Here is an 11,407-nt window from a genome sequence, read left to right as displayed (position 1 = left end):
AGCGAGACCAGTTTTTCATTCGGTAGGTTGGGATATCGAATCTCAATCTCAACACGTTTCCAAGTGCGTAGGACGAACTGATACAAATATGGGAAAATCCAGGTCATGGAGACCAGAAATGGCCGATCAGATCATCCTGGAGATTTAGCTAAAGCTCTCGGCTAATTTCAGAAACATCACATCGGATGGTCGGAAGATGCATCGGAAGTCATCCGAGGATTCCCCAATAAATTCTATTGGTCCTCGCCACTCTCGCCATCAATAGCAAATTTGTAAGCGTGATACTAGACGCATATTCTGACTTTACCTCAGAAATGGACGACGGATCCCAATCCTCTTCTTGTCCAGGATAACCTCAACTATTTGGCCGAGTGTTCTTACCCCTAGACCTTCAAGCTTCAACAATGACTTGTGGCTTAGACGAGAAAGCTTCGCAATTTCTCGACAGTTCCTGATGCACTTTACGGACATACAAGCCAACAAGGAGACCGGTCTCTTTTATTTCTCCAATAATGCGAAGATCTTGCAAAGCTCTAATCCACTATCCAGATGAGCTCGAGTCATCTTCACTCTAAGATAAGCTCAGCTTCAAATCCTCGACTGTCTTATCCATTGAAGCTCAAAAGCCAATCTTATTCTCTAAATAGCTTAACCTTCTTCTTAGACACTGACACTTCTGCAAGTGGACTTCTGTCCGAGCATCCCATTTCAGGCTTCTTTGACTTACCTTAGCTGGAGACTAACCAGGCGGGTCCTACCGTCCCTCTCTTCAGTGGCGAAACCCCTGGGAACACATTTCAATTTTTAGCGGTTAATATTGCGAAGGTAACACCAGTTGTTTTGCAAAATCAACATCTCGTTTTGCTGTCCGTTCCGTTTCATCACAAAACTAAACAACTCCCGGAAGGCACTGGGGCAACAGACAAAAAAAACACGGTGCAAAATTAAAGTTTGCGATGCACCTAGAAGTCATCAGGAGCAATTCAGCAGATAAGCCCGAAGCAACAGGAGACCGACCGTAGCGAACGCCCCGAAGCGTATATATATAGAGCGATGCATCGCCCCGAAGGTTAAGCGCCTCGGTTGGTTGAATTGGCAGCAGCAAAGCGAAAACGGGATTTCGACGGAAATTAATTTAAGATTCCTGCAATCTTCTAATTAAAAAAGTTGCTGCGTATCCTTCAATAGTGAGAAGTTGTGCCGGCGCGAATTCTTCCACCCCGGTGCCGCAAGCCGGCCACTAATGCCACTGGACATCCGGACCCCGGAACGTTTGCGTCTGTTGCAGCAGATTATTAACTAAAACGAACGAAAACTTCTCGCATTGCAGCCTTCACGGCGGCGGGATGTTTATCCGGTTTTGTTGGACTCGGCTAGTTTATGATGTGGGAGTGGCAGTAAGCGAAAGAGAAAAAAAATAAGACACGGAGGCGATAGTGTGCTGAAAAGAAAAGGCTGTCAATTGCAACATTCTGAGTGCTTCCCATTTTGAATCCAAATCAAATTATAATATTCATTATTCAGTTCGTTTGTCACTGTCAACTTGTAAATGGTGGGGACCATAACCAGCTTCTTCGCTTCGTTAAAGCATCCGCTTCCTCCACAGGGAAACTTTTGCTCAGCTTGTCAATTTTAAAGCCATTTAAAAACTCACGGTCCAGCGTCAGTACTGTCTGGGTAGGAATTAACTGGCGAAGTGAAGAAATACAGACATCCGGAGGTTTTCACCGGATGGCTCTACACAGGTTAGAGCGGCGTTGTTTCGAGTCTGCCTTATTTCTGGATTCCTTGATTGGAGACGTTTACCCAGAGCTGGATATTTAATTCCACTCCTTGGGCTATCTTATCCAGTTACGGGTAAAATCAAGTCAAGGATGCCAGAAATGGTGACCAAGACCACCTAAAGATATTGAAGACCTGCAAGTCAGTTCCGGATTCAAAACATTCTGGTGACTTAGAGTCCTACGAGAAACACTCGGATATTCTTCAGAATTTAAAATCTTAATTATCCCAAAAAAAACTCTACTCTCTCCATTCCCGAGTGACCAGTTGTCGATCTCAGAAATTACTTAATACACCAAACAAACATATCATGCAGCCAGCTGAGATCAATCAATAGCCCCAAAGTTCACACATTCTACCGAAAGCAATCCATAAGCTGCTCCAGACAACCAGAAGCGCTCGCCAGGAATGTACGCCGATGATGATACTTGCCTCCAGATAAAACTCGCTGACGTCCACAAGTATCGCCCCCCGCCCCGGCACACTTGTATTGATTTCGGTCTAAAAAGACCCTCCCAACATTTATGATGGCGGGACCGGACCTGTGTGTCACCGGCAGATGACACGCGGCACTGGGTATGAGTGCACCACCCACCCCCCTCCCAACTGAAGGGTGTATCGGGTCGTACTAGCTCGGGATACGCCACTAGATTGCGTCGATAAGAACACGCCAATTGATTTCACACACAACACACCTGTCAAATGCAGCTAGCAGCCGTGAAACTTCAACCGAAACCCGTGATCATCGTACGTCATCATATAAAAAAAGGCGAACAGTTCAGTTTTCACGATTTAAACAATTTATAGAGAAAATTTAAATGAAGACAAAAAAAAAGAGCTGGTCACCTGTCACCTATACATATTTCAACTCATTATCTGTACTGTGGATGATGGAGCGGTAAACGCGAGATAGTATTTACATTTTATATTTCTTCAAACCATTTTTGTTCCACACAAGCATACCAAGCATTTTTACCAAGCTTACCACAATTCAGTGAAGGTAAATTCATTTCTTTATTGCTTTTTTTTTAACAATCGCTGTCGCCATTTTGCTTTCCGCTGGGGGTCAGCAAGATGGTTGAATGAGCTCCCCCAACGGAATATCGCGAAATCATAGCTACCTTCTTTCTAACCGTTTTAAGGAACATAAAGTACAAATTGTAGATTTATGAAAGTTCCAATTCCTTAGCTGGACAGCGTAATAGAAAACGGTCCTAGAAGGTTCGCTGTTCGTACTGTTCGATTGTTAACAGAGCTAACCAAGAAAACAAAACACGATATACCTTCCATTTCAATTCAAGCGTTCAAAAGGCTAGCGTTAAATTAGTAGCATTATATCAAAGCATACTTAAATGTTTTGCGTAAGATGAGATCATTACGTTAGCTCTAATGCATCGCTGCATTTGCGGGTCATTTCACACGTGCGATCGTTTAATGATCCTTGTTTTGGAATTCGCCTTATAAAGAAGATACCTAATCAGTTTTTTATATACATATTACATTAAAAAGACACACAGAAGAAAACGGTTTTTATAAGAAAATAAGCGTAAAACTAATCGTTTGCAATCTATAAATCATAAGTTCGTTAAATCAATTAAATATAATTGAGGGTGGAGAAGAAGAATTAAGTTTTGCTAAATGCTTTTCCCTGCAAACCGCACTCGATTTTGCTTTTTCATTTGATTTGGTTTGATTTGGTGCGGTACAGTGTAATGTTTCTGGATATTGTTAAACAATTTTTAATCTTTAGGCATTCCATTTTTTGGTACACTTATTTCGTTTTTGTTTTGTTCTCCATTTATGTAAAAAGAAAAGGCTAAGCCAACTAACCACAGCTGCTTCGGGAATGACCAATGTAGCAAATATCACAAAAATAATTTTAAAAATGATGGATCACGATAAAATAAAATAAAAAAAAGTTTATAATGATGCAAATAAGCACGATAATAAGACCTAGCACAATATTTGATGCGTGAGAAACGATATTATAGACAATCTACCAGCATGTTTATCTTCCTTCGCTAACAAAATGAAATCAATGGAGAGGATTCGCGTCAAGCGCGAAAACAAAACGAGGCTAATTCTTTAACATAACATTTGGATAACTTCACTTCCCGTACTTTGAGTAATCGGTTTTCATTTGCTGTTTTTTTTTGTATGTTAAGAATGAGAAAACAAAACTTAATAGTATAATACGAAACATGATTTTTGTTATAGTATGAAACGATGCATGAAACCCAAAAACTAACCAAGAAACCACAACGCGTGCTCAAAGGGCAGGCAAATGAGTCCGCTCTAGCCGCGGGTTGGTTCTAATGTGGCCTTCAATTGATGAGCAATGGTAAGGATTAGTTTGTAAGGCGTAAGTTTGCTCCGGATGCTACCAGTAGCAACTATTCCGAAGGCGTCAGATCACGTTCCCGCTCGTTTTCGGTGAGAATTTGATGCAGCAGATCGCACACCGGCTCGAACACCTTTTTGCAGCCGACGTTCGTCAGATTTAGATAGTCGAACATATCGTGATGGCTGATCGTGCCGTCGCTCTGTATCAGCCCATTGTCGACGGTGACGATCTGCACCTTGTTGATGCCGAAGCAGCGTTCGCGCAGCAACCGGTTCACCTGCCCGTTCTTATCTCGCAGCTCGTTCGGTTGCTGACCGCGGGGCAGTAAGGTCTGTGTAAAGAGAAGCGATACAATAATCATAAAAAAGTGGATCAGTAAGATTTTCCAGGAGGTTTTGGGCCATTTTTTGAAAAGTTCCATATTAAATAAGTAATAGTAAGCTAACGCCGGGCATAACTGAGCCGTAACGATTAGCCTGGTTGCCTATCTGTTATCTGGCTTAACGACCTACTAGATCATACCGGCCATCTAATGGCTTACTAGACTTATTCAAACTACGTAGTTGGATAATCAGTCCTCTTTCTATGGGGTCCTCCTCAATGCTCTAGACCTCTAATAAAGCTCAAGCTCAGGGATGCACTTCAAGGATCGGCTTTCAGGCCTTTGGGGCCTTGGGTCTCAGATAGACCTAACTACCTTCTTGAGAAGTGCGCTGCCAAATACGAGTTTTGGAGTCCTTTTGGAGTTCATGCCGATCTCCGTAGACCTACTTCCCTTTAATCTCCTTATCATTCTCCGTAATGAGAACTGACAATCCAACTACATGGTATCATTAAGTCTAGTAAGCCAGAAATGACAAGCATGACCTGAGAGGTCGCTTCTTGGTGAGAGAGAATCTCCTTTTCTAACCTCTTTTTAGTTTCAGTTTAAATTTACCGAACATTAACCTAGCCTTTGTATTTGTGCATGAAGGGAAGGTAGATGTACCACCCAGACAAGGCTTCTTGAGCCTTCTATTTCTTCTTTTTGGCTCTTCCTGAAAGCCTGAAGAGTACTTGGCATGGCTATTACTGACTTTCTTGATTTAATTTGTCCTTAGCTATCCTTAGTAAGCTTCTAGACGCCGTTTCCGGATATCCGACCATCTTAATGGGCTTAAACCTTAAAACAACCCCCACCCGCACAACTTACCGGAAGTATAATGTACACATCGGGCAGCTTCTGGCGAATCGTTCGCACCAGCTCCAGGATGCCTTCGGTCACCTCCTCGGCCGTATCGCCGATGTTGTTCGTGCCGGCATGCAGCACAATCGCTTTCGGGCGCACATTCTCCAGCTCGCCGTTCTGTAGCCGCCAGAGGATGTTCTGCGTGCGGTCGGAGCGTATGCTAAAGTTAAGGCAATGCATCGGTACGAACTGTTGGTTCCAGTAGTCGGTAAACTGCAGCGATTCCAGTATGCAGTCCCCGATAAACATGACGTCCGGGTCCTTCTCCTTACACTCGGCCACGAATCGTTTGTGCTAAAACAAAAAACAAAGCAAATACCAGACAAACGTTTGAGTGAGCTTGAGTACCATTTTGCCGGCTCGAGGGAAACGAAGTCAAGCTCCAGGGAAAGCACCTTCCCAGGCGTCCGGGCAAGATTGTGACGCGGACGTTCACGGTTGATAAGGGTTGTTTGATGGTAGAGTGCAGGAGTTGATGACGATGACGGTACCGGGTCCATCGGATCATCGGATGCTACTTACGATACTCAGCCATCGGTCATCACCGTCCAGGTCTTTGCAAATGGCAGGCAGTGTTGTCACGTTCATGGTTAATGTTTCGCGCTATCGTTCGGTTTCTCTTGGCGAAACAAAATGGCAACAAAGCGCTCTAGAAACTACCAACGTCGGACGTCTTCAAAGAACCGAACCAATTCAACACACCACACACACGTCCGCGGCGCAGGGTTAATAAACAAAACCGTAATTTTCCGTACAAAAACTACCGCGATCTGGCCGCGCGTCTCTTCGTGGTGCGTTTTCCGAAACGTGGGCAAAGAGTAATTGTTGGTTAGCTAAGGCCGAGAGCTATAATGGGACAGCTGAAACTGCCCTGCCAGACACGATATAACCAAAATGATACGAAAGTGCGAGTATTGTCCGTTGGCAGTAAGTTCCACTTTCTTTTTTCTTTTTGCAGGCTTCACTTTTTCTTTGCTAATTGCAGTCTACCGTGCGTGCGGATGTGTGGGTACGTGTGTGCGTACACATGAAAGCACACTTCTCCCGCAGACGGGCCATACCCACGCACACATACGCACGTCGGTCTTTTCTTTTGACAGCTCAACTGCTCGCGTACTGGATGACAGCGGTCGATGCTACAAAATCAATCCGCTATTCGGTGTCGAATTTCATGCCAAAAATTATTTTGAATTTATTTTATACAATTAAGAACCATAAAACACCTCTTTGAGTGAGTTTTTAACTTAATTTTTCCTCAATCATCGATATACCCCTGATGGTATGCAAAACGCAGCACACATCGCAAAGGCTGCACAGTGTGCACTCCATGCGGTCACGAAAACGTTCACATTTTAAATGTACAGCATTGAAGTAAAACAAGAATCTGGGAGAAAGCATTACACAATATTTTTCCGAATACTTTTTTCCTTTTTTTATCAGGCCGTTTTCATGAGGAAGTTTGCTATACAACTGTATTTTTTTCCATCGCGTATATACGCGCTATTAAAAACCAGTGTCAGCTGTCTTTTGAAAATGGCCGTCATTTGTTTTGGAACTCCTTGTGGACAACCTTCTTCTGTTTTGGTATTGCAAATGTTTTTTCTAAACGAATCCGGAGCCAGCTTTCTCAGAAATCGAACAGCATAAACGATGGCAAAAGGTATCGGATTGTCGTGAGAAGGCTTGGCACTTGAAATACGCTACCAAAATAGCCGGAAAATGGAATTTCACACAACCCGTAGCTGAGCAGTTAAATGTTAAGCCAGCAATGGACGATCATTCCGATCGGCAGCCGGCAAGGGATGAGGGTTGCTTGCTGTGTCAGTTATACGGCAACGATCGGCACTTCCTATCCGAACGGGTAGAAATCAGCAACGAGTCAATTGAAGACGTTATTGGCAAGCATTTCTGGTTGTCGGTAAGTGATGATTTCTGTCTCTCGCCCTCGAAATGATTCCTCGGCTTGATGTTCATGTATGCCTACCGAACAGGAAACCGCCAGCAACGAACGATACATCTGCGCCACCTGTTGGGACATAACATACTCCTTTCACCAGTTCTACATCCAAATAGAACGGCTGCATGCGGTGCAACTTACACCACAGGTTAAGCAGGAACAAACTGGCACCGAGCAAAAACCGGAATGGCTGCAGGAAGAGAACACACCGTTTGCCAATGAAATCTACGTGAAGGGAAACTGCACGGACAGTGACGATGAATCGTCAGCGCTCGTTGATTCCATCGCTGCCGTTGATCGGGAATCGGAATCGGACAGCGATTCAAACATTCCTCTCTCGATGCTTAAGGAAGGAAGAAACAAAATTAAGCGCAGCGAATCGCTCGAGCAAGACAATGTGCCAGCCGACAGACCATCTCCCTATTCCGGCGTGGGACTGTCCTTGTGCCGTATTAAGGGAAGTACGCTCGAGCTTATGTGTTACGACTGTTTTCGGCAGGCCGGAAAGGGTCCGCAAGACGTGTCCCAAGCCCGCTTCACGTTTGCCGCACTGCTGAAACACTTTCGGAAGGAGCACAACAAGAACGGTTATGCGGTTTGCTGCAGCCGGAAGTATACGCGCCGAAGATCGCTAAAGATGCACCTGCTGTCCCACGGTCGTACGGTTGTGTATCGATGCATTCCCTGTGGCATTAAGTTTCGCAAACAAGAATCGTTGGACGAGCACAATCTGCTGATCCACACGGCGGAGGAGGAAAAGCGGTTCAAATGTGACAAGTGTGATAAATCGTTCGCAACCGAACATCTGCTAAAGTCGCACGGATCGTGGCATGAAAATGTGGCCAATAAGAATATCAGCTGCAAGATTTGCAATATATAGTAAGTGGTGCTTAGCTTTGACTTTTTGCTTATAATTACAACTTTTTTTTTTGTTCTTTTTTACAGTTTCACCAGTCAGCCGTCGCTGGAAAAGCATCGTGCCCTACATCACCCAGCACCGGAAACCACCGAAGCGATCTTCACATCCGGTAACAGCAGCAGCACGGAACCCACCGAAGACCGGCTAGTATCGTCCCAATATCGTACGCGCATTTCGGCCACCGAAATCACCGAACAGGAAGAACTCATCAAACGCCACTGTTTGCTAAACTGCAGCAAATGTGACTACTTTGCGGAAAGCTTCACCAACCTGAAGCAGCACGCGGTACAGGTGCACAGCCAACGAAGCTGTGATGTCGTGTGCTGCGACCGTACGTACAGTAAACGCCAATCGCTTTACGAACACTGCTTGGTACACGAAAATCCCGACTGCTTCCGGTGCGATGTGTGTGGGAAAAGCTACTCGAGCAGTCGCAGTCTGCAGAATCACAAATGGCGCATACATACGCCAGCGGCCGAGCGTCCATTTTGCTGTGACGTGTGCGGCGAAACGTTCGTGAAGGATTATCTGCTAAAGCAGCATTTGATACACCATTTGGCAAAGCACAAAAAGCTTAACCACTGTAACGAGTGTGAACGGTCGTTCACGACGGCGACGGTGCTCAAATGCCACCAGCAGACGTTTCACGGTGGTGGATTTAACTGGATCTGTGATATCTGTGCGAAAGGGTTCAACAGTCGGGCGCTGTTTGAAAATCACCGGTTAACCCACTCGGTCGAAGGAAAGTCGCAGCTGAAGCATCAGTGCGAGCAGTGCAAAAAATGGTACGTATCACTAGCTTTTTGCTTTTGAAGACCTTAAAACCTGACAGTCTCTTTCGTTTACAGGTTACGAAATAAAAAATCCTACCAGCAGCATCGCATACGGTGCCACACGAGCGATGGTCCGGTGACGTGTAAATTCTGCGGCAAAGAATCCGTCAATGCGAGTGCACTGAAGTCGCACATCCATCTGCATCACGCATCGCGACCCGAATATCCGTGCACGCTTTGCAACAAAAGCTTCAAGACGGCACTGCGATTAAAGGAACATGAGGCCACGCACACGGGTACGATACTATACCGGTGTCCGTGGTGTCCGCGTACCTTTGCCTGCGGTTCGAACATGTACAAGCATAAAAAGGCGGGCCATCCGCTGGAGTGGGCCGCTTCGGTGAAGAAACGGTTCGGTGAGCGATGATTTCGTCCTCGGCTTTTTGGCATTACACTTCCTGCAGAAGGGCTTGATCTGCCATATCTGTCTTTCTGGACTTCATTTACCAGATGGGTTTGATAGAGTCAAACAAGTCCAAGAAAGTCAGAAAACCTCTCCAGGCTGTAGTGTCAAAGAAGATGAAGGATTGATAGAGATCCCTACGGGTTTGCAACAAGCACTGCTTCCGTGACGCGATAAGGCTCATACACCAAGATGGAACTTATGGTAGATTGAAGTCAACGCATCATGTACAGAGTTAAAATCCTGTCTCATTTCTTTAATAATGTTAAAGAAGGATCGTTATCATTAGTTTTCTAATCATTAGACTTTGCATTAATCGAGACAAAGTGATTCTTTATAGTTTTCGTCTTCATACAGGTATCCGGATATACTTCTTACACGAACACTTAGTGGTGTATCCGTCCGAAGAAATACAAGCAATATAGTGTTTGAAATAGCGCAAAATTTTCAAGGGATACTGCCATAAAAACTCCATAAACAATGAAATAAAATAAATTAGTTAATACAGCTGCTCAATTTTTAACTCAATTCAAAGTAATAATAGAGTTCACTTCATACTTTTTTATATTTCATACCTATTCTACTATTTGTTCATAGCCAATTTATTTTGCTTAATAGGTTACACAAAGTTACATTCTATTACTAACCAACCTTATTTGGACAGACAAGGAAGTTAAGACCGATGGGAAGATACAGGACAGATACCTTAAGAAGGATGTGATAACGCGGGGTGAAACTAACACATTACACCGCCTAAAACAAGCATGGCGTGGTACATCGCTTCCCTATGGATCAGGTGGGAACATCGAGAGGGATTAGAGGAGAGCGCGGTGACACCGAGAGGTAGACTCATTTGATTGAGGCTGACGACTTCCGCTTTGCTTCGAGGACTTGGAGATCCAGCAGCTGGCAGCTAGTAGAGTGAAGCTGTAACGGTGCGTTGTAGGGATCGTAATGATACCCAAAGTACTCCAAATCCAACAGAACTTGGAGCCCAGTAAATTGAATACGGTTGACCAACTGGACATAGTTGGATGTTTCACTGATTGAGATATAATGTGCCTTTCTTAGGTTAGCCAAGGTATTTGAAACCGGAATCCTCGATTATGAACAGAAAAGCCACCGCTTAGGCATCCGTCGGTGGATTACCTAGACTACCTACAACTTCCGCAGAAGAGATTACAAGCGCGAGAAAAACAAACATGGAGCCAAACAATCATAAATGCAAACGTATTCATCTATTACTTAAGCTAGTGTGATATCACATCGCTGCAGGGAACTCTTGATCGACCCCACTCACATGGGGTAGAGTTTTTCTGTGTGAAAACTGTTACCGCTGTAGAATCCCGATTGTGCTTAGCGTAGGGTGTTATGGTGTTCACACTGCACGCAACAGATAGAGCATTATGCCCTTTGCTGGTTTTGCAGAGCAGGAAGAAGCGTCGAACAAGCATCAGTAGCGAAGACTTCCGGCAGGTGCAGAGATTAACCAACATCATCTGATTACGGTTGCAAATGGAGTACAGGCTAGTTACAGATCAGATCAAGCAATAGTGTATCAGGAGTTCTAGAGTTAAAGAGAAGGTTCGCTTCAAATAACGTTCCTTGATGTTAGTCTGCATCATTACGATTATACTTTCTATTTTCAGACTAAAGACATATTGATGGAGAAAGGAACTACCCAGCTTATGCTCTTCTCATTCATGTAGGGTCGCGAACAAAGGGACGGAATCTTAAGCTGATTAAGTCACATCTTCACCGTCTTTCTGTATCAAGAGTATCATTACTTTCTTCTATGTTAAGGAAGGAATCACGGCCTCGGTCTGATACTGCCTGATCAGATAGTAAAGTTTCGTTCTCCTCGATGTCTTCCATGTAAACAAAACAAACCCCGCAATCAGAAATCCGAAGAAACTCTGAGGCTGGGCTCTAGAGCTGGGT

At 44.4% G+C, this 11,407-nt stretch overlaps 2 protein-coding genes across 3 annotated transcripts; one reads left to right on the top strand and one right to left on the bottom strand.

Moving 5' to 3' along the window:
• Positions 1-2,692: 2,692 nt before the first annotated feature.
• On the bottom strand, positions 2,693-6,389 carry LOC118503485 (platelet-activating factor acetylhydrolase IB subunit beta homolog). Of its 2 annotated transcripts, none has more exons than XM_036036803.1 (3): positions 5,877-6,389; positions 5,319-5,648; positions 2,693-4,457 (listed from the first exon to the last, which is right to left on the bottom strand). In XM_036036803.1, the coding sequence occupies exons 1-3, from the start codon at positions 5,940-5,942 to the stop codon at positions 4,176-4,178; spliced, it is 678 nt and encodes a 225-aa protein (XP_035892696.1). In that variant the 5' UTR covers positions 5,943-6,389; the 3' UTR covers positions 2,693-4,175. The 2 variants fall into 2 exon arrangements, with proteins under 2 accessions (XP_035892696.1, XP_035892684.1); XM_036036791.1 differs by having other exon boundaries at positions 5,750-5,902.
• Positions 6,390-6,880: 491 nt separating this feature from the next.
• LOC118503417 (zinc finger protein 595-like) lies at positions 6,881-9,974 on the top strand. The gene is made up of 4 exons (XM_036036657.1): positions 6,881-7,272; positions 7,346-8,190; positions 8,257-9,015; positions 9,079-9,974. The coding sequence occupies exons 1-4, from the start codon at positions 7,123-7,125 to the stop codon at positions 9,428-9,430; spliced, it is 2,106 nt and encodes a 701-aa protein (XP_035892550.1). The 5' UTR covers positions 6,881-7,122; the 3' UTR covers positions 9,431-9,974.
• Positions 9,975-11,407: the final 1,433 nt, after the last annotated feature.

Source organism: Anopheles stephensi, chromosome X (assembly GCF_013141755.1).
Source record: "Anopheles stephensi strain Indian chromosome X, UCI_ANSTEP_V1.0, whole genome shotgun sequence".
Lineage (NCBI taxonomy): Eukaryota > Metazoa > Arthropoda > Insecta > Diptera > Culicidae > Anopheles > Anopheles stephensi.
Note: the sequence above shows the minus strand (reverse complement) of the source record. Positions and strands in the feature narration are given on the sequence as shown.